The sequence below is a fragment of the Folsomia candida genome, unplaced genomic scaffold (assembly GCF_002217175.1).
Source record: "Folsomia candida strain VU population unplaced genomic scaffold, ASM221717v1 Fcan01_Sc006, whole genome shotgun sequence".
Lineage (NCBI taxonomy): Eukaryota > Metazoa > Arthropoda > Collembola > Entomobryomorpha > Isotomidae > Folsomia > Folsomia candida.
In genome coordinates, this window is record NW_019091198.1 from 2,878,252 (window position 1) to 2,900,616 (window position 22,365).

General features: G+C 38.8%; 2 protein-coding genes across 8 annotated transcripts; one reads left to right on the forward strand and one right to left on the reverse strand.

Moving 5' to 3' along the window:
- The first annotated feature begins 43 nt into the window (after positions 1 to 43).
- On the forward strand, positions 44 to 5,194 carry LOC110850924 (WASH complex subunit 4). 5 transcript variants are annotated; one of them, XM_035853011.1, is made up of 8 exons: positions 44 to 197; positions 331 to 2,608; positions 2,711 to 2,860; positions 2,945 to 3,423; positions 4,010 to 4,291; positions 4,437 to 4,576; positions 4,648 to 4,918; positions 5,081 to 5,194. In XM_035853011.1, the coding sequence occupies exons 1-8, from the start codon at positions 178 to 180 to the stop codon at positions 5,097 to 5,099; spliced, it is 3,639 nt and encodes a 1,212-aa protein (XP_035708904.1). In that variant the 5' UTR covers positions 44 to 177; the 3' UTR covers positions 5,100 to 5,194. The 5 variants fall into 5 exon arrangements, with proteins under 5 accessions (XP_035708904.1, XP_035708903.1, XP_035708905.1 ...); XM_035853010.1 differs by having other exon boundaries at positions 5,088 to 5,194; XM_035853012.1 differs by having other exon boundaries at positions 4,648 to 4,933; positions 5,040 to 5,175.
- LOC110851196 (helicase domino) lies at positions 3,513 to 22,363 on the reverse strand. 3 transcript variants are annotated; one of them, XM_035853007.1, is made up of 33 exons: positions 21,523 to 22,363; positions 19,351 to 19,456; positions 19,084 to 19,270; positions 18,796 to 19,012; positions 18,368 to 18,716; positions 18,102 to 18,281; positions 17,748 to 18,005; positions 16,838 to 17,669; positions 16,560 to 16,746; positions 16,347 to 16,483; positions 16,064 to 16,250; positions 15,540 to 15,974; positions 15,130 to 15,438; positions 14,283 to 14,875; positions 13,859 to 14,203; positions 13,668 to 13,782; positions 13,266 to 13,592; positions 13,101 to 13,154; positions 12,781 to 13,017; positions 11,282 to 11,323; positions 10,607 to 11,113; positions 10,352 to 10,488; positions 9,070 to 10,216; positions 8,715 to 8,886; positions 8,376 to 8,605; positions 8,200 to 8,280; positions 7,477 to 7,689; positions 6,437 to 6,745; positions 6,242 to 6,331; positions 5,856 to 6,101; positions 5,690 to 5,785; positions 5,157 to 5,545; positions 3,513 to 4,352 (listed from the first exon to the last, which is right to left on the reverse strand). In XM_035853007.1, exons 1-32 carry the CDS (start codon positions 22,171 to 22,173, stop codon positions 5,348 to 5,350), a joined length of 9,174 nt encoding a protein of 3,057 aa, XP_035708900.1. In that variant the 5' UTR covers positions 22,174 to 22,363; the 3' UTR covers positions 3,513 to 4,352; positions 5,157 to 5,347. The 3 variants fall into 3 exon arrangements, with proteins under 3 accessions (XP_035708900.1, XP_021954559.1, XP_021954561.1); XM_022098867.2 differs by having other exon boundaries at positions 6,242 to 6,334; XM_022098869.2 differs by lacking the exon at positions 7,477 to 7,689 and having other exon boundaries at positions 6,242 to 6,334.
- Between the last annotated feature and the right edge of the window lie 2 nt (positions 22,364 to 22,365).

Below are 22,365 nucleotides of genomic sequence, written 5' to 3' on the forward strand. Positions count from 1 at the left end.
AATGAAAAATCGCAATCCCGGCTGAATCTCACTGTCCCTCGTCGTGCAGCTGGTTTTCAATTCATATTCATGGCACAAATCGGCTAATTGTGGAATAATAATACATATACAATTACTATTCTATTTATTTGGCTATATGGATTATGGATGGACAGATAGTGGATAGTGTGACAGTTGATGAATCATGGACGTACGAGGTGAATCTTACACAGTTATATAAATAAACGTAAATACAATAAGTTTAAATTAAAATACACTTTCAACTTTACACAACCAAATTAGTTCTACAACTTTGTTAACCTTATATCTTAATTGAAATTTTAACTATAGTTGCAAAATGGAAGAGATGGAGACAATTGCGAACAAAACTCTGGCAGAGAAACACCTCCGAAAATTTGGCTCATTTTTAGAGGATCACAGCCGACGTTTACTTGACGTGACGGAGAGAGATGTGGGAGGAGGACGGAAAGACGACCCCTCGTCGACCGGATATGTTAAATCCTATGCAAAAATCCATCATATCTGGGACCAGTCCACATGTCCGATTCGGCTAAGTTGGACTCCCATTCCGGATGGACTGACTGGATTTGAAGAGATTATCTCCATCCCTTTACCCCCGGAAGGAAATCCAGACGTGCAAAAGGTGCTTCTAGTCTTAACGAACCTCACCCACCAGCTAAATTTGCTAAGGGAGCAGATACATGCCAAATTTATTGTGCCCCTTCTCCTCTACGGGGATGGGTTCGAGGAAGATGGTTCACTTTCTGGTCATGATACTGCATCCTTGTCGGAAGGAGATGGTCATATCGCGATAGCAAAATTCATTCCACTACTTCATCAGCTACACCAGCTACTTAAGGTTGGGAAGGACCTTTGCATTCATTGGATGGCGCAGATGGGTGCACTTTTTAAGGATTCCAAACCTCATGTCGTAGTCATTTCCAGTTTGCAGTTACACACAGTGTTCCGATCCTTTGGGGATTTCCTTGGTGTGCTTATCATTTTAGATGAAGTTATCCGTGCTCAGTTTGTGCTGAAAGAACATTGGTCAAAGTATCGTCAAATGGTAACCTCAGTTCAAGCGGATTCCGAGTCCTTCGTCTCAGGTACGGAATCTGACAAACTGCTTGCCTTAGATCGTGACATGTTTTTTCTCGAGAAGGAGGTGGTATCGGGACACACTTTTAAGAACATGCTGCACGAATTGGTTCGATTTGGGGGCAAAGGATTTGCAAAAGGGGCTTACATACAGGAAAAGTTTCAAAGTTACCTGGCCCAAGTGGGTCCATCAATTGAGAAGGATTTTTTGGATGAAAACGACGAGTTAAAACCAATAGCTGTCTCGGCCCTATTTGTCTTTTCGGCAATGGTATTTTCAGCTTCTTTTGACTGGAGAAAGTTTTACCATAGGTATCTGCTGGAACCAGTCAAGAAAGTTGTCGCTGTACCCATCGGAAGTTCTGTTCTCTGGATTCCTGAATTATTTCTCAACAAATTTCCTGTCAGTGGTGTTTCAAGTGCTCGTTTATATGATGTCAAAACGCTCCAGCTTTGTGCGACAAATCGACAAAATTATATCCACAAAAAAAATTCTAACTTTCAACGTGAAGTTATCGACTCTACCGTTCAAGTTGGAACGTGGTCCATTCGTCTACAAGAAGTGTTTTATTCTAAAAATCTGAACCAACTGAAACTCGACGATCTCTCCAAACGATGTAACCTTCTTTTGTATGGACTCAAGCTTGCTCAAACTCTAAGTCAAAACTTTCGACTCACCATGAGTCTTCACGCTCATTTTGGAAAACCAGTGTCAAAACAGATCGTTTGTCTCCTGTGTCAAGTTTTAGAACTCCTTAAAGAAATTCAGGCCACATTCTTTCGGTTCTCGGTGCAAATTGAAAATTCTGCAATTTATATACTTCAGCATGTCTTAAACACAGCCCTCAACAATCTGAAAGGAGTCCAGAAATTGATGTGTTCTCCAGAATTTAAAAAGATGGATGAACTTCGAGCCGACTCTTTGTCCGTGATGAAGATATTGGAAAATTCCATGAAGGGGCCACCCTCAACAAAACGACTCCTAGTTGCAAAGGTAACACTGGATTGGACTCTAAGCAATGCTAAGTTCTGGAAGGGCGACGATGCAGCTTTAATCTTACCCGCAGCCATTGAAAGGATTTCTGTCCTGGTCAATCTAGGTCAACGTATTAATGAGCTATGCAATGGGTCCGAGTTATTCTGGCATCGGATTATTTTATCCACGTATTTCTCCGCCATTTACAAGAACGAGGTGGATGCGCAGAAATTACCATTGATATTCATGGTCATCCAAGACTGTTACAGATTTCTTGAAAATAGTCCACATCGAGAGCAAGCGAAAAAATCATTTGTCGCCGAAGTGAATGGTTATATCAAGAAAAATTTACAGGAAAAATTGTGCCAAGAGGTGGAAACTGATTTGAGATTAATGGCACACACGCATTTGCAAGTTCAGGCTCAAGAGACAATAACTTCTCCATTCCGGGTGGGGGTTCAGGAACATTATTATTTGCTCATGTGTCCAACCCTCTCATTTGAATCGGAACACTCTGTAAACTTTAGACTGATGGTAGGTAGATGTCAGTAATTTAAATAAATTGATCAAGTTTATTTTATTGAAAATTTTATACAGTTTAATAAGTTTTGCTTATTTTCATTTTTTGTTATTTAGACGGAATACTACTTGAGCAAAACATTTTATAACTTGGCGTCTGTTGCTCTTCATGACTGGCAGTCTTATGCTACAATGAGGGCACTGGCTTCTGAGAAATATCTTTTGGATGTGGGTGACGACCATTTACCAGGACACAGTTTAGAACAGGTAGGCGTGTAATGGACTAAGCAAAATTTTAGCAATTGATAATATGCGATGATTTTGGCTGATTTATACTTACTGTTCTTGTAGGGTCGTGATATTCTTGAAATTGTGCGAAATCTTCCCACATTTGTCCAAGAATTTACGTACAATTTGAACAATCAGGTTTTTATTCAAATCGGTTCTAAAAACAAACACTTGGACACAGTGAATATTCGTCACTTAGCAAATTCGATGAGAACCCATGGAACGGGAATGACAAATACAACTGTTAATGCAGCTTATCAGTTTTTGCGACCTAAAATGCATCTCTTCTCTCAGTGCCTTTTTGAAGAACAAATCCGGTCACGCTTATCTAAAGATATTCGTCTATTTAAACAAGCAAGGCAAGACCCATCGTTGTCGTCGTTTAGTTCAACTAAAACTCACTCTTCGTCACAGCCTCCAAATTTTCCTTTTAAAGTTGCTGAGAAATTTAAAAAGGGAATAAAAAAATTGGGAGTACAGGAAGGATTAACTTGGCTGGACAAGTTTAGAGTTCTAATTTCACATATTGGAAATGCTCTTGGGTAAATGAATTTATGAAATGTTTTTACGCGCATAGTTAATTTTATGGGTAAAAAATTAATAGTATAACTTCATATAAACTGGGTAGATATAAATTTAGTAAGGGTTGACTGGGTTGACTTTATTTTAAACTAAAATCATCAATTATGCATGATTACGATTCTTAGTGTGGCATGTAAAGTGAATACCTGTTTGATTTTAAAAATACGTTAAATGAAGCATTTCATTACAAAAGTGTCCTTTTCACAAGGATTTGTACCAAAATTTTTCCATACAGTGTTAACATTAACTTTACTACAACTTAATGTTGGTGTGTGTCATTCATATACGTACATACACAATTATAACCGTCACCATTCTCTACTTAACATGTTAACCGTAGTTGTCCAATAAAATTAATCTTAGGCTTGTTAATCGTATACTACAAATATACAAAATTCTATTATATCTACGTCATTAAATACCAAATCCTTAATTCCTAATAAGCGTTTCATCAACGGCCACCAAATTATATAATATATGTAATTTGCTTCTTAGTTCTGTCGTCGGCAAGATTATGATGATAATTGTTGTTTGTTAATTTTACAGGTTTGTACGACTAGTCCGATCTGGTGGACTGCATTATTTGGCAGGAGGGTGTCGTTTCATTCCTGATCTCGACGACATATCTGCATTCAGTATCTCATCGGGGGAGAAAGGAGTTACATCAGAAATATACAGTGCTACAGATGAAGAGACAGAACTGAAGGTGACCCAGCATCTTGAATTGGCTATTAAAGGTGTGGATTCCACTTTATCGAAATTCTTCGGGGGTGAAGATTATTTTGGGCTATTGGTGAAAGCTTTCCGAGCCGGCTGTATGCACGACAGGTAAAATTATTGATGCTTTCCATCGTAGTTGTTAATGTAATGGTCCAGAAAAGTTGAGTGTCTGTTGATACAAAGAATTGAATTACAATATATATTTATATATACATAAACATACGAACACAATGTAAGCATATTTATTTTTCAGGAATGCTCATTTGAAGAATTTCTATGTCTTAATTCCTGCATTAACACTTTCCTATGTGGATCATATGCGGCAGTGTAAAGAGATGCTGGCTAAGAAGGCTAAAACTGCAACCATCTTTACTGACGATGGGTTTCCAATGGGTAAATTATGAAAATTATTGACTCAAACCCCATCCTCCACATCAACTATAGCGTTATTTGTTACTTTCTAGGAGTCGCCTATTTATTACAAGTGTTGGGGCAGGACGACGATTTTGACTCCCTTGGTTGGTTTCACTCCGTTAAGCAGCATTACGAAGATGAGAAACAAAAAGAAATGCAAATTATAACCGAGTCAAAAAATGATGAAAAGTTGGAGCAAACCAGTAAACTAACAGCCAAACGCTTCCATGACCAATTACAGGAATTTGAACTTTTGAGATTTAACTTAAGCTCTGCCAGAATATTTTTTCAATATAATAATAATTCTAGCTCTAAAACGCAGTAATTTAGCAAAATGTAACGGGCGCTGTTCGTAAACTTCGTAACGCTGGCTAATAGTGGTAAGATAGGGTTTTTTCCCTATCCTGCATGTACTGGCCAGCGTTACGAAGTTTATGAACAGCGCCACAGTAACCGAAATAAATCATAATCAATCACTTGCTGTAATTTGCTACTGGATTAATTTGGAATGCATTTGTACTACTAATAATAAGCGATAATGAGAATAAATGCAACTTACAATGTTGAAGATGATGCTACAGCGCTATCAACACGAGATTCCAAGATGGTTTTAACTTAATTGTACCACAAGCCGCCAGCAGTATGTGAGGAAAATATGGATGATCATTAATTATGAGAGTGGGGAAGTGGTTGAAAAGGGTTAAAGTAAAAACTAGTCAAAATTTTCAAGTGGCATGTTAAAACCAGTCGCTATGTTGTTGTCGTTGTTGTCGGAGTCGGCGGCGGAGTAGGTACTACGCTAGCATTGGGCTGGCTGATTTTAATAGGGGTCCCTACTGCCTGTGGTGATGAACTGGAAGCTGCATCCGACACCACTGGAGTGATACTTGGCGGCACAGACATGGGAGACGTCGACAGTGTCGTCAAGGTCCCTCCTTGTATACGTATCTAAACAATAGAGGCGAAGGATATGGGTTTTAGCACAATGGAACGATACAATATACAACTAAAACAAGTATATTAGACAAGTCAGCATTATAATAGGTTGCTAAGTAATTACATACAAAGAATTAATATAAACGAACTCAATACCTGTGAGTCACTCTTAGATGAACCTAAAAGTTGAATGGTGGGGGACATATGCGTTGTTGTAGGCATCGCTGGCCGTGCAAGGTTACCAAGAAGTCCCTAAATTATACGATTAAAAACTAGTGATTCAAGTAATTCTAGCCCAAAGCAAGCATAAATTAATACGTACAGGTTGCTTAACTCCAATTGGCGACGATTGGTTCACAGAGATCAACCTGGCATGAGTAACCCCTTGTTGCGGAGTGGCATAGTTAGCTGATGGTACGGATATTATGGACGACGGGGTCGTGGAGGCAGAAATTATTTGCGTTGTTCCAGTGGAGGTGGTAACATTTTGCAATGTCATAGGCTTAGTCAGCACGTTGGCGTGAATTAACTGACCACCAGACGAAATCACTTGTCCAGGAGATGACACCTAGCCAGTAGTACATAGACATGTATAAATATATATTACAGGAGCATATTATATGTACTACATAATATTATGGAATTATTATTGTAGATAAGTGTAAAATATTATTAATTACACAATGTAACGCCAAAATATTCACAAACCTGTTTAAAAACTTGCTGAAATTGTGGTACAGAAACCCCAGACTGTAGTTGCTTTGGACTCGCTTGCACTGCAATTAGCTGGGTTGGTGCCTGCTGCAGAGTATAATTCTTATTAATTATTATTTAGAATTTTACTAACAATTGATTAGCCAAATAAGACAAATTTATGATATTATGGTTGTAATTATGTATTACCTGTCCTAACTGAGCTATTTTGCTCGCAGTATTGGCTTGCAGCATTTGTTGCTGCTGCTGTTGCTGTTGCTGCTTCTGGCGCTGGAGGAGGATTTGCTGTTGAAAGGGGCTGAGATGTTGAATCTGCTGCGCCACAGTTTGCTGTTGCTTTTGGGCATTCCCTCCCAACTTGTTGACTGTTTTAACCTGTGATAACTGCAATGGGAAAGCTAAGGCCCCACCGTGTTGCTGTCCTCCAGCTCCGGTTGTTTTTACAAAGGTTGCCATTTGCTGGCCTGTTGCATTCGACGGCTGTAGTTTCACCACATTCTGCGAGGAAAAAATGATTCTTCATGCTACTTAAACTTGTCTTGCAGGATAGGATAAGTATTTTAGCACTATTTAACTAATATATGTGTAGATTGATCAAAAGACGGTAAGTAATGCAGTTTTTCAAATCCAATGCTGTACCACACGCTGTACATACGCAAACATATATTATTTAGTTATGATGAAAACTTTCAACGATTCTTAACACGCAATACAAAAATAAGTTATATAAAATGATCCCCTTAAACGTTTGACTGAAAATTACTTGCAATTTTACAGTTACGGTCAAATGTTTGAGCGGAAACAATATATATTAATCATTGTCTTCATCATCATAACCAATTGGCAAAGCAGGCCCCACACGCTGGCTGACCCCGACCAAACCGACAAACTATCTCAAAAACATGACGCATGTAAAATGTAGGAGCTCGGAAGAGGTAGCACCCAAACTTTAAATAACGGCAGCAGAAAAACGAGGACAGAGTAAATTGTCAATAGAGACTGAAGTAACGGCAAGTAATTCAAATATTATGAAATACAGATGGTGAAATGGTGTAACAATGATCCATTTTTGGTCTACATATATTATTAAATCTACAATTTAAGGTGTTTGAGGTAAGGTGATGATAAATCAGAACGTTATATACTGCGGTACGTATACCCCTAAAACTTATGAATTCATGTCGAGGAAAAGATTGGAAGAGTATAGCGTTTGTTAACCAGTCACATACCTGGAGACCCATCGATGTCAATAAGGTGTGCGTCGTAGCCATAGGAAATGCTACTTGCGTTTTCTGTGGAGATTGCGTCATGGGTTGACCTCCAGATGAGACGGCAAATCGGGCCGGTTGACCAAGTCCATGCTGCTTGAGGAGCACTGCCATCTCCGCGTCCGACACCGTGCGAGTTACAGTTTTTCCTCCAATGGTTTGCTGCTTCAGTAACTGCTCACATATTTATTATACGCCTACTTTAACCAGTTATTCTTCTCAACATTTTAAAATTCATTTTGTAAATATGAGGTGAGCACAAGTAAACAGCAAAAGAGATCGAAAATAAATGGGTAATAATAGTCATTATGAAATCACATTTCTAATGCTTCCTACATTACAACAGTAAATTCAAGTGTAGTTTTCATATTTAGAATAAAAAAAGTAAGATAAATGAGTTCGAAAAAGAATTCCATTCACCAGGGTTCAGTAACATGCGAAAAAACTGACAACGTTTTCAAACAAGTTCAATAGACAAAAGAAAAGTAGGTAACACCGAAAAAACGCAATCGCTTATATGCACTATACACATATATAAGTAGATGCAGCCACCGGAATGCAAGTGAAGCAGTAGGAGCAGCAGTATTTAGCAAATAAGTGACTATTTAAATGAAATTATTTAGAATTCCGATACTATTCTACACAATCGCTACATGTAACAACAAAATTGCATTTGTAACTCACTTGAACTTGTCGAGGGCTGCCTTGATTCACAACCGTAGCTACTGTTCCCATTGGAGCGCTGGCCAATGTCATCATAGGGGCCTTAAAGTAGTGGTAAGTTATTATGTAGTAACAATATTAGGAGCATAGGATACTAATCCTAGAATTAAAACCAATTGAAAAAATTAAAAACTCACTTTTTGTGCCGCAGTCAGCGTCGATGCTGTTAATCCTGACGCCGCCGTTGCTTGAGTAAAGACAGGACTGGTTTGTACCAGCGTTACACCTTGTAACGCCAAACCTGACGCTGTTTGAGTGCCTGTTCCAGGTGACTGTGACCCTGAGGTGACGACTTGGATCCTCTTGAGCTGCTGCAAATGGGCTTGTTCCTTCATTTGCTGCGCTTGTTGTTGAGACGCTGTTGGAGCTGAAAATAAACCCAGTGTTACAATTATAAGGATAGAAGAAAAGCAGGATGCCAATGCAAACCAATACTAATAAAAACGTAGAAAAATCAACTTGATATAAAGAACTACCTTGTGCAGGAGATGCATTCAATATTGTTCCGCTGGTTGCCCTAGGAGGAGCTTGGGCAAATGTAGCTAGTCCTTGAGTCCCTTGAATCAACTTTGTGGTTAGTTGAGGCGATTGCACAGGTGTTAATGACATAAGAGTCCCTTGGTGGGTGACACCAGGCGATATAATGTCCTAATGAAATAATCAAACAAATTTTACTAGAATTAAATTTATAATCTTGCTTGGAGGATTAATGTAATAGCACCAATGTAATATGTCCTAGTTATTATACCATTTACAGGTATTAATATACAATACATAATACAAATACTTATGCATAAGTATTTATTGTTAGTTACGAGTTTTAATCTTTACCTGCAGTCCAACAGAAGTCATCCGTTGGAGGTGTTGCTGATTAATTGTCGCGATATTTTTCGACAGCGCTGATGCAGTCGCCGTCGAAATCCCTGTAGTCGCAATAGACATAGTTCCACTTGATGATACGGTAACCGTTGCTCCTACAGCAGCACCCAGCGCTTGCGCCAATCCAGGTGGAAGTACTACGGTTTGGGTTTGTTGAAGGGCCTGAGTAGTTCTTAAAATTTGACCCTGAACCTGTTGTGAAGCCATCACACCTTGTGCCACTTGAAGACTTGCCGTGGGCTGAGAAACTATGACTTGATGTGTCTGGACCGGACTGGACAACGCTTGCTGGATTTGAGATTGCTGTTGCTGCTGTTGTTGCTGTTGCTGTAATTTTTGCTGGAGTAAATACTGTTGTTGTTGTTGCGGCGTAAGAGTTGTTAGTTGACGTTTTTGTCCTGCTGCTAGTGTTGACCCAGTCACATTGGTTCTCGCAATAACTTCCCCTGTACTTGTCCCAAGAACCAGTGGTACGAGACCGGAAGCAGTGGATACAGAAGGGGGGAAAGTAGCTCTGGTTAGTTTAGAAGACTCGGTCATTGGTGTAACAGGAGTCGGCGATCCTATCGGACTAGCGGGTTGGCTGCTGCCAGCTAAAGCCATGCTAATAGTTGGTGACTGCGAGCTCACAGAATGAGCAGTCGTCCCCTGTGCTTGTGACCCTGTTTGGACTTGTTGCTGCTGCAATATCTTCTTTCTTTCTAGAGTCAGTCTTTCTATCCGAGACTGAGCAATTGATGTAGCCAACATGGGGGAGTCATAGTTAATACCATGTTCGGAAAATATCGCTGCCTGTTTATTGTTGCTAGTTTTAATCATGGGAGTCCCACTCACTACCTTTGCCACGGGGGCTTTTTTAATAGACGTGCTTTTGATGGTCTCAAATTTTTGAAGGAAAAAATTAGTGAGCTGGGAGTTATTATCTTGTGCAACCAATTGACTTGTTTTCAAATATCGGGCAGCCTTTGAAGGTGAGGGAGGAGTAATTTTAATGAAAGTTTTTGCTTTCTTGCTCTTTTTGGTGGGAGACGTTGGGGATAAACAGGGTGAATCATAAAGCAGCTTCCCTTCTTCTCGTGGACCAACAATATTTTCATATCTAAAATTTATGACAGTAAAGTATAAAACTCTCAATTCATACATGTAAATGATGACTACTGCACGAGTAACATAGTACTCGAGCTAGATCAACCAAATAAATAAGCGATTAAATAACAAGTCACTATATACCCACCTCCACTTGCAATGCTTCGCAGTTCGATACGTCCTGGAGGTCATGTTTACGATTTCTGCTGCCAACTCCCAATTTGGGGTCTGAGCCAGGTTTACCACAAGCAGTGACAATGGGAGTTCCAAAAGACTTTGAATAGTCTGAAATGGCGACATATGTAAAATCATTAGCATAATATTCTGACGCCAACAAGGCTATACTGCTGCTGCTCCTGGTACTACGTACAACATTATGCCAACCGCAAACTAAAAAACAAACCTGCAATAGTGCATAATCTTCTGCCACCATCCATTCTGCCATGTCTGCTGGAGGAGCTGGAGGAGGTTTAGCGCTTGGAGAAGGAATAATGGGAAAAGTGACAGAGCCAGGACCCAGAACATTTTTAACAGCGGCAGGAGCAGTTGGTCTGCAACTATACTTTTGAAGCCGATAATCTCTTCTGAGCTTAGCAAGGGCAGGGGATGGTCGATCAAAGAGGGATCGAGGGGCAAAAATTGGTTCATCCCGACGTGCCACTTTGGACGGGGACTTTTTGCTGAAGGACTCTTCCATCTCGCCAATATCCATTGGAAACTCGCCGGAGCGCTCATAGCTTGCCTTGCTGGAAAGGATACTAGCTGGGCTCTGCTTTTTCGGATGTTTAGGAGGCACGTGAATAGGTGGCAGCTGAAATTCGGGGATAACCTCTTGCTTGTACAAATAGCTAGCGACCTTCTCAATATATACGTCGCCTACATCCTCCGGAGGAGTTGGTGGACACCAAATCTGTGTGGTGCAGCAAGTAATTTTGGCACGAGTTAAAAATTTGGAATTGTCATTTGCCTATCTCCTCATCATGAGTATTTTGTAATTGGAATGACATAATAATCGTAAGTTCGTTGAAATGAACTAATGCAAATGAATGTACATGTAAATGATTGCAAAACATCTTACCGGCATAATGATCTCATTCTTGGAATTTTGAGCTATCCACACCTGCAACAATCGAAAAAGCACTATTAACGAAACGATTCAAAACAGGACTGCTGCTTTTTTGCTAAGTTACAAAGTCCATTACGAAGAGGTTTGGCAATAATTTATTAAGTACAGGACACAGTGCTCAGGATAGCTTTAACAATACTTAAAAAATCCTCACAGCTTTAAATTTGATGGTAAGTTATCTATAACTGATTTGAAAACTGCTAAATTGTATAGATCAAATTACAGTAGAACTTGCAAATTTTAAAAACTCTTCAAAAATTGTGATTCTAAATAAACTCCCCACCAGAAAAAAAAGTAGAAATAGCTTTAGAAAATTGATAAGTAAAATAAAATGATGTAGAAAATTGATTTGTTTAAAATTTGTAATATTTTTTGTATATTCTGAGCTCATAAAAAAATTATTGCCAACACTTCGGTATCTAATCGTTCGCGTTAAAGAAGTGTTTGCGCAATTGTTACTCTGCCGAAGAGATCATTATGCCGATTTCGAGTTTTCATCAGATGGATTTTCGATAACAAATCGTTGATTTAGTAGTCTTCAAATCACGAGATAACTTACAACCAACTTAAAGTGTGAGTTATCTGAGCACAGTAATTATAAAATAAGTAGTATAATATCGCTTATGCATAAATAAGTAGTTGTGGGATTTGGGTTGTGGGTTGGTCCAGGATTAGCTAATATTTATGGCTTCACAGCATAATCAAACAAAGTATATATAAATCCTTAACTTAAATTAAAGTACACTTGAAATTAAATAGCCTAGCGGTCTCTTTAAGTTGTCACTTAAGTCGTCATAAACATGTTAAAATCAAAGATGAGTCGAAAAAAGGAAACAAAAATACTTATAGCAGCTAAATAATAATGACCCAAGACAAACACTGAAGACAAGAAATGTATGGTATATGAACTAAAATAGTTATGCACTAAAAAATTGGGATTAATATTAAGTTGATTTGACTTGTCGAGGTTTAGGGCCCGGGCGCGAGTTGTTAGTAGCAGCAGCAGTTTTTGTGTCACGTTTTTGTAAAGCAACACAAGACTTTTTAATTGCTAGCTTTGCCACGGCTCTGCATCTACTATCCGGAACAACAACAACTGGGGGAGCTAACTTTCCAGAACGTCTTGTGACTACTTTGTTGGGGCTGGGAATAAAACGCTGCTTTCTACCAACTTCAGGAGTTGCGACGCGTACAGAAGAAGAAGAAGAAATAGAGATAACAGGTACGGGAGAAGGAAGACGCGTAGAAACAGGGCCGTTACTATTATTATCACTAACAGAATTGGAATTAGAAATTAGGCTGCGATTCTTTGGGGGCCTCCCTCGCCTTTTGGGTGTGCTAACTGTTATAACCGTTGCCTCTCCATTCATTTTACTTATAGGAACGACGCGTTTAACAGGAGGCTTGGACTTTGCAAGACTTTGTCTTGGAATAGTTTTTTTCTTTTCAACCTTATTCTTAGCGTCTATAGATAGGTAAGTAACCATATCTTCCTCCTCCTCTTCAGAGTCGTCCTCGTCATTTTCCTGCTCAGCCATTTCAAGTTCTTGCAAATGACGCTGTTGAGCATCTTCCCACTCTTGCTTCTGTTTCTCAATGTCTTTTTCAGCATTGGCGTAAGTCTCGCTCGCCCAATCTTCCATACAGTTCTCCATCCATCGGATAGCATACATCTCCACCGGGTTGAGCTGTAGATTATAAAATTAATGGTTATTAAAATGTATTTATTAGCCCGTCTTTTCTATTATTTGTTATTTAAATGAACCTGTACCTGTTCAAAAATCTCTTCAATCTCGGATTTAGGTGCCTCCGTCACAGTTGCTTGCTGTAAATTTATATGTAATATTATCAAATAAAGTACTTTTGGAGCTAAACCACGAAAGGATGAAACATATTTAATTTTAAATGAATATTTAAAAAATTGCGTAAATCTTACAGGATTAGAATCGAGTTCATCAAGAGAAATTGTTTCATCGAATTCTGCAAGTTCTGCCGCCGCTTCTGCTCGGACAGTTTGTGAAGCTTGAACATCGATGTCGTCCTCGGCTGTTAATAGAGCATTTTCCAAAATTTGTATCGCATTTTTATCTTCAGACGAATCGTCAGATGTAATCATATGAGTAGGTCCAGTAGGACGAATATCGTCTCCTTCCTCCAATTTCAATGTATCTTGATAACTCAAACTGCCAGATGCCAACTCAGCCAGTCTTTTTCGAGGATCATTCTCTTGATGGTCAACCGTAAATAAGTCGTGGATAGTATTCTGTAAATAATAATAGTCAATTGCAATACAAATACCAATTTTTTTTAACTATTTAATGTACACCAATTAATTTACCTTTGTAAAGAAAGCAGTGTTAAAACTGGCTCCTTCAATAGCAATTTCTCCCAACATTCTCTTTTGATTAGACTTTTTCAAGATATTTTCCTCTACTGTTTTCTCGCTTACAAGTCTGAAAATTTATGAAAATTCAAACATTTAATTCCAAATTTTTACTTAGTATGTTTAAATAATGCGAAATTGAGTACCTGTAAATGTGCACGTCTCGAGTTTGCCCGATTCTGTGACAACGATCTTGGGCCTGGGCATCCATTGTTGGATTCCAATCACTGTCGTAAAAAATGACCGTGTCTGCTCCAGTTAAATTAACTCCAACACCTCCTGAGCGAGTGGAAAGGATGAAACAGAAGATACGCTTGTCGGTGTTGAATCGCTCCATTAAAAGCTGTCTCTGGTCGATACGTGTGGCTCCATCCAGTCGAAGGTAGATGTGTCCATGATAATTGAGGAAGGCTTCGAGCACATCCAGCATCCTAGCCATCTGGGTAAAAATAAGTACTCTGTGGCTGCCAAGTTTGAGCTGTCGTAATAACCTGTGCAATGCAATACAATAAAGTCGTTACTTGATCCATCAAAATTCGTTCACAATAGGTGGAATTATATATATCTTACCGATCCAAAGTCTGAAGTTTCCCACAGTCGTATTGAATAAGTCTGGGATCGGGAAATTGGGTCGACATACATGATACAATTGGATGTATCAGCTCACAAGGTTTTTGTAGTACATCTTTCATTTCCCTCTCCATGAATAGCTCTTTAAAGTAGCGTGAAGGTGCTGGTCTGAATACTTTACTTTGGGTTAATGGAGCCGTTACAGATGGTATGTATATCACATATCGACTAAGAATTGGTTTCATTATTTCGAGGCGTTCTTCTAAAGTGGGAATCATGTCGCATAACGTTTTCGTATTCTCCCCGAGTAAATATGGATGATTAGGTATAGGAGGAAGTTCATTTCGAAGTTTGGCTCGAACCACGCGTTCCACTTCGCCGTATCCCAATTCAAATCCTCTATGTTTTGGGGATTCTTGCAATTTAAAAGCACATCTCTGTCGACGATCTTGAAGACGAGATGGGAATATCTCAAGATGTTCAAGTGTGGACTGTCCATAAACTGGATTGATTTCACATCGGAAGCGGTTGATCCTTTCTAGTTTAGAAACAACTACTCTTCTGTTGATGATACTTCGTTCTTGGATTTCAGGCTACAATTTCAAACAAAAATACAAATACAAATACAAAATATAAACGAATAAAAACATATGAAATAAATTTACACAAGTAATTGTTCAATCCGTTTGATCTCGTTAGCAAATTGAAACTGCTAGCAAGTCAGTATGAATATAAATTTAATATCCTCCCCATATGATGAGCCTTTTGTAATTAGCTTGCAAAGACCTTAATTGAGATCGTATAGGGAAATAATATGTGCATAAAAATGATTAAAAAAACAACTCACCAATTGAAATTCTGTGGGGTTGATACCCATAGCTAATATTCCATCAGTTCCATTCTTTTTTATTGTTAGAGCGAGTTTCATTTTCTTCTTGGGTATCACAATCTCACCGTCACTGTCTTCTGACACCTCTTCGTCCATTGATGACTCGTCCATTTCATCATCCTCCTCGCTGTTTTTCTCAGGGTCAGCAATAATCGACGAGTCTGGAGTTGGTAGTTCAACGGCATCAGTAATGTGGTTTAATTCAGTTGTTATGATTTTACCACCGTTGTCGATCTTAGGCTTTACAAACTCCAGTTCGCCGTTGAACTGAAAAGAACAAATTTAAATAATAAAATACATAATTAAAAACAGTTCTACTTAAAAATGTAAATGCATAAGGTCACGAATAAAATTTACAAGTTATTTACCAATGGAGCGTTGAGCACCGTGCCTATCTTGGTCTTGTGAGATCTCTGTCCAACATAATCTACAAACTCTGAGTCATCCAGGAGCCCATTCGTAGCTGGGTCAATGACAGACAGGAAGAATGGGATGGGAGAATTAAGTCGAGGCATTGGAGGAGGAAATGGGGTATCCAAAGCGTCAATGAAGGACAATTTTGGCCGTTTTCGTGGTGGTCCAATATCGAAATTGTTAAAGATTTGTATCTTGGACATGTTCTTAAGTGTGCAAACATTTGCGTAACCATTATCCAAACCAGTTGCCCTATCGCGAGATCTGCTATTCGTAGATAAAGTTACTTGTGAATCTGCATGTGGAGCAAGGTTTTGAATCCTCCAAGCTTCCTCTTTTGAAAAGTACAAATCCGCTTCAGTCATATGAAAGACAGGGTAGCTCGGTTTCTACAGTAAAAACAGAACAAATAGTATGCACAATATACTACATACCAACAACTAAAGTGAGTTCATTAGGTCTATGATAAATCTCTTACAGATTCGAGAAGCTCGTCCAATATATTCCAAACCATTGAAGGAATATAATAAACAACACCATCACTTTGCATCGGTGAAATCACAGGTCGGGGCTCAAAAAGATTAGGATGATTACACACTTTTCGAAGTTGCATCAATATGTTTATCACACTGAGAAGGTTGCCAGAATTTAAAGTATCTTTAGTTCTGTAATAAAAATAAATCAATAAAATCAAATAATAATATGCTGCAATAAGCAAGTATGGAAAATTAATTGCTAACACATCAGCAAATATATCTTACCTAGTTCGCGACATGAATTCTTCATAAAGGTATCGTTGACGTTTTGATAATCGACACATCACTAAATGCTCATACTTTTTGGGTAATTGTTTCTCAACTTCACTTTTCAATCTCCGAAGAATAAAGGGGCGCAAAACCTATAAATTCGACAAGGTAACAATTAAGTTTAAATGATAAAAACATTTAAACCGAGTATAATTTTTTTAAACCCACCTTGTGCAACCGACGAATTATATTGTCGTTATACTCTGCACTCCCCTCCACCATTCCAGAAACTGGGTTTGAAAACCAGTCACGAAACTCTCGATGAGATTGGAAGACATTTGGCATTAGAAAATGCATTAGAGACCACAGCTCCATTAAATTATTTTGCAAAGGTGTCCCAGTTAACAGCAGCCGCCTACAGTAAGTAATATGTATTGAATAAATATACTTGTTTACATACAACAAATTTACTAGCTATTTCTTAATTGCTTAACAAAAAACTGTACCTTTGTGCATTAAAGTTCAAGAGTAACTGCCACCGTTGAGATTTGAAATTTTTTATATTTTGAGCTTCGTCTAAAATCAGATACTTCCACCTTTTTCTGCGAAAACTTTGATGATCTTGAATGACGAGCTTGTAAGAGGTAATACAAACATGAAAACTATTTTGTTTCGTCCACCCAGTTCGTTTCAACTTTCTTTCCTTCTGAGAGCCGTAGTATGTGAGTATTTTAAAACCTGGACACCACTTCTTAAACTCCATCTCCCAATTGAGCATAACTGAGGTAGGAACGACAATTAGATGAGGCCCCCAGTTCCCCTTTTCACAAGCAAGGTGAGCAAGAAGAGCAATGGTTTGTATAGTTTTTCCTAATCCCATCTCATCCGCAAGAATTCCATTGAGCTTCTTATCGCACATAGTCACCAACCAGTCCAAGCCGATATGTTGATACTCCCGCAAAGTATGTTTGATCAAGAATGGGATCTTGGTGACGACGGTTGTGGAAGACAAAGTATAACCTTTCGGTTGAAATGATTCAGCAAGTGCTGCTACGCTATTCAGGGCGTCTTCATCATCAACGTCTGCAGCTCGTTCTGGGGCAAACGTTTGCAACAGTGATGCTAGACCACTGTCGTTTTCATCCTCTTGGACCATATCAGCAGTGTCAGGAGTGTCGGAAGGAGTCTCCTCCTCAGAAACTGTCATGTCTTCAGTAGTTGAATCATCAGCATCTTCTTCTTCCTCCTCCTCATCTTCGGGAGTTTCGGATTCAGATTCGATTCCTGTTGAAGTGTCGGACACTATTGACCCCATTGATGCAGATTCGTCTGGGTCAACTGTAAATTAAGCAAGATTCAGTTAATAATTCAAGCATTTAATATGTAATTATAAAGTTCCTTTGATTTATTTCTTACCGTTTTTATATTGATATTTCGCTTTGATTTCTTCTAAGCTCAGTTCAGCATCTGCATTCAATTCGTCAATTTCTTTCTGGTGATCTCCTCCCTCACGTTCTTCGATAGCCTCCTCTCTATCAATAGTGTCCTCTTCATCCGACTCTGAATCACTTGGTAGAGTGAATTCATCATCTTCAGTAGCAGATTGATCTACCACAGCATTTGCCGATCGTGACGAAGTAGAAGGTCCAGGTTTTTTGGTGTCAGTCTCAATTTCTAGATAAAAGATGCAAGAGAGTGAGCATTTGTAATAATTAGAAATATTGATTACTTGTTATTGTTGTCGATCATATTAATAATATAAGGTCTTACCTCGCATTCTAGATTCGAGATATCCCTTGGGAAGTACATCCAAGAAATCGTCCATCTCCATCAAGGACTCCATTTCTAACAATTTAACCTCTTTATTAATTTCTGAAGACTTGGCTTCGGACTCTGCCTTGGCAATTGTTTCCTCGTCGTCCTCAGACCCACTCCTTGGCTGAAATTCATCTAAGGTTACAAGCACGTTAGTATATTAGAATTAAATAGAAAAATTCAGCAACATAAAACAATTGAAAAGAGAAGTTTTTGGTTACCATCCGAATTGGGGGATGAATTTGGAAGAGATTCTACGTCGGCATTATTACTCAAGTCGACGTCTCGTTCTCGTTTGAGAACAGACTGAAATTTTTCAGCCAACAAGCCTGAGTACTTTTCAGTCTGATCAACAATAAAGCTTAATTGCTGATCAAGGGCTTTCTTCTTCAGATCCTCAATTTTGCTTTGCTCCTGAAGTTCAATAACTTTCTTGACATTGCCCCAAAATTTCTGGATTTCTCGAGCAATGAAGGAACACATTCTTCGTTTGCGAATCTCGTCTTCTTTCAATGCTCTTTCAGCAGCCAGCTGCTTTTGTTTGAAATGACGTCTAATAGCTTTAGAAATCTAAGGAAGTAATGCAGAATAATTAGATGTTTGATTCCGAAATTGGACCATCTTACTGTGTATATAATTGGAACTGTACTTTTTTCGCTGCGATTTGTTTCCACTTTCTTTCCTGTTGAAAATCGATTTGCATCCAGAGGGCCTCCTCAATGAGGTAATCTCGGTGCAACTTCACACGTTCTGGTTCTTTCAACTTTGGTAGTCTCTTATCATACCACATCCCTTCTTTTTGTAGCTCCTGAATCCTCTGAATGATGGATGCTTCAGCTTTCATCTTCTCGGAATACTTTTTAGGTCTGGGAAACACAACTCAAATGTATTAAGCAATACACTAAATGGCATTTAAAATAATCAAAAAGTCACTTACGGTTTAGCTGAGATTTTCTTTTTCTTCTGTTCAATATCAGATAACATCTTCAAAGTTTGGTCGAATGAGGCTGCTTTCTGATTGAATTCCTGATTCATCTCCAATTTTAAACTATCGACCGGTAGGAATCGCCTGTCACTCAATGGATTCATAGGCATCCTGGACGGTACAAGGCGAACAGCTGACGCTAGAAAATAAGAAATTATTAATGATCGTTATTAAATATCAGTACTTAAAAATATTTCAAATTTCATATCGACTACTTACATGATGTAATAGTTATTCCATCTGCAACCAGACATGGTTCAGGTACATGAGTTATGCGTGACAGATCATCATCGAAAAACAACAATTTCCTTAAAGTGTCCTCGTTCTGAAAAATACAAAGAATTCAAATGAAATAATTAAATAAATAAATTCACCCCCATCCAAAAAAATTAAAGATACTATACTCCAATTGTAAGCGTAATACTAACCAATTTCATCGTTAGGCAGGAAACTTATTATAATATATCAGTATAAAATTAAATGTATTAGTGTTTATTATCTACAGTTTAATGTCAGACTATGCAAGTACATAAATGCTATTTATTCTTGTCTTCATTCTCTTGTCGCTTGTTTGTATTGAGATCAGATCAGAATAGATTTAATGTCAAACTAGAGTCCTTGACTTCATGACTACGATAAGTTACTTGAATGACTTTTTAGAAATGGAAAACGTGAGTTTCACGTGGGGATAGAAAGTGGAAGTAGAAATGAAGCGAAGGTGGTGGTGGCATTTTCGCTGGCCCTGCTTCTGTCGCCTGGACGAAGATGAGACGACAGACTGATGAGAGTGAGAGTCGTGCGAGGAGATGATGGAGAAGGAAATACCAAACACCGCCTCCAAGACTCACCACCACCACATCCCATCCAACATCCATTTCGTGAACTGGCCGTGGTTTCTCATTGCTCAGCCATATCCCGCTCTCTCGCACTGTGCACTTTTTCAGTAAAATTTTGGTCAAATTCTCATCCTCAATGTAAACTTCTCATCCTTCACCAGGAAGGGAAAGTGAGATAGCTCAAAAATTCCGGCAAGCAATCTAGATTGCGATACAAAAAAAAATCCAGCTGCTCATATTTACGCCCGGCCGAGAAATTACAGATCAACCTTTTTCTTTTTTTCTTATATGCGGCATAAAATATAATTTGGAAAAATTATCGTAACATTTTTAAATTGCTTTGTTTGTACATTTCCAATGGAGTTTTCATTTATGTAATATTAATTTTTCTACCTCATCAAATTTTTTGGAAATGATTTTTTGTCGCACCTAGTAAAAAGTGCAAAACTTTGACCTTTAAGATACCAGACTATTAATTATCTCCTACACACAGTAGTGGGTTTTCGAAACCGATTGTCAATGGCAATTTTTTAGGCTAAAATACGACTTGAAGGAAGTTTAATCATTTTTTTAAATTATGCTGAAGATGAGAAAAACGATTAATTTAAAGGGATGCAGTTTGGTTCTATCAAAAACGTTAGCTCAGTAACCGTTCATTACACAACGATCGTCCTGGTCTTAAAACGTAGTCTACAAAATTTCGAATATGCCAATGAAAAATAGAAATTATTCCTACTGAATTTTTGATTCTAAACGATGTGATTTTTTCTTTTGATTCTATGCTAAATAAGTCTTATTTCTGATCAAAACCCATACTGCAGACGTAACTCGATACACAAATTAGCAGGTTACTGACGAGCTAACGTTTTATTGAATAAGATCAAACGGCGTTCCTTTGCATAAGCGATACAATTTTCCTCATCTTCAGCTTAATTTTTTTACTTGATTAAATTTGCTTTAAGTTGTATATCAGTCCAAAAAATTGCCATTGACCAACCTAAAACCATAGTGTTCGAAAACCCACTAGTATCTAGGGGTAATTAATACTCTGGTACCTAATTTCTCGGCCGGTCACAAGTATGTGAAACTGGACTTTTTTGTGTCGTATCGTAATGCAGACTGCTTGCTTGATTTTCGGGTTAACTAGTCAGGAATCGCCGGGTGAGGTTTACATTAGGATTGACAAAAATTTTACAGGATAATTCGACAGTGTTTCGAGTAGAAAAGTGGAAAATATTTTCTACTTTCAGTATTTACTGAAATTTTGCATGCTAAATATGGGAAAATCGATGCATAATATGAGATCACTTTTGCAGAATACCGGTCAGGGTCTCAAAAATGGTAACCATCTCTGACTTTCGAAATTAAGTAAGAGTCTGTACTGCAGGTTTATATCATGCATTATGATTATGAGCTGATACCTAATGTAGAGATGTCGAGTGTGATTAATGACAATTTTTAAGAATAAAATCATAACCATTAGACACTCTAGTAGGAAACCCCGCAATAAAATAACTCCAGCTGAACAAACAAACGGTGGCGACGGTGGCCTTACCAAGAGGGGAGTAGTGTGGTCATGCTCTTTCAGAAATGTTCTAAACGGACGGAAAGAAAGTGAATTCATCGCTTCGACACAAGTTCTCACTGAATTGCTATGTTCGGAAGTTGGAGGAAACACCGAGGACACACCATCACTACCACCACTGCCTATCCTCGCATGGTCATCGGATAACAGAGCGGTGTAAGTATACTGAGTCAACAACTCTTTCGCCAGGTCACAAAGTAGACTATTCAATTCTTTCTTTCTTCTCCCGAGTATCCGCTTTTTTATCACTTTGTTCCCCCTGACGAAGGGAATTTTATTATAACTACCACTCTTCTGTTCCATGGTGTGAACACCACGATTTGGTCTGAGTAGTGATGTCACAGGGTCAGTCGACGACTCTGACTCCATTCTGGTGCGAAGCTCGTCCACCTCTGAGTTTTGAAATATGGGATCCCCTGGCAGAAACATTTCTTCACGTAAATGCTGCATCGAGGGGAAGGGTGTGTGGAACTGTGGCGTCGTCGTCGCCATTTGACCGTCGCCGTCCGCCCCATTCTGCAGCGGCCCGTTGGCGCCAGGTGCAGCTGAGGATGTAACTGACGACGACGACGACGACGGCGTTGTTATTGTTCCCATCACGGGGACGGGAGTTGACGACATGTCTCATTGGGGCTGGAGGACAGGGAGGAGTGTGGTGACCGTGGGACAGACAATGTTAACTGAGAGTCAACACCAGAACTCCTCTTTTTAAGCCTTTGAGGAGTTATCACTTGATAGTTTTTTACAGTTTTATTACAATTTTCCCATGTCTCTCTCTCTCTTTCTCTCTCCTGCCTGGGCTGGAGAACTGTG

What these genes read in the sequence shown, in the direction of transcription:
- LOC110850924 (XM_035853008.1), top strand. Translation starts at nt 178, where the DNA reads ATGAATCATGGACGTACGAG. An exon ending in TGACGATGGGTTTCCAATGG is followed by an intron (nt 4,577 to 4,647) that starts GTAAATTATGAA and finishes GTTACTTTCTAG; the next exon opens with GAGTCGCCTATTTATTACAA. An exon ending in AATTCTAGCTCTAAAACGCA is followed by an intron (nt 4,919 to 5,039) that starts GTAATTTAGCAA and finishes GTTTATGAACAG; the next exon opens with CGCCACAGTAACCGAAATAA.
- LOC110851196 (XM_022098867.2), bottom strand. Translation starts at nt 22,173, where the DNA reads ATGTCGTCAACTCCCGTCCCCGTGATGGGAACAATAACAACGCCGTCG. An exon ending in TAATTCGTCGGTTGCACAAG is followed by an intron (nt 16,484 to 16,559) that starts GTGGGTTTAAAA and finishes TCGAATTTATAG; the next exon opens with GTTTTGCGCCCCTTTATTCT. An exon ending in CGAGACGTGCACATTTACAG is followed by an intron (nt 13,783 to 13,858) that starts GTACTCAATTTC and finishes ATAAATTTTCAG; the next exon opens with ACTTGTAAGCGAGAAAACAG.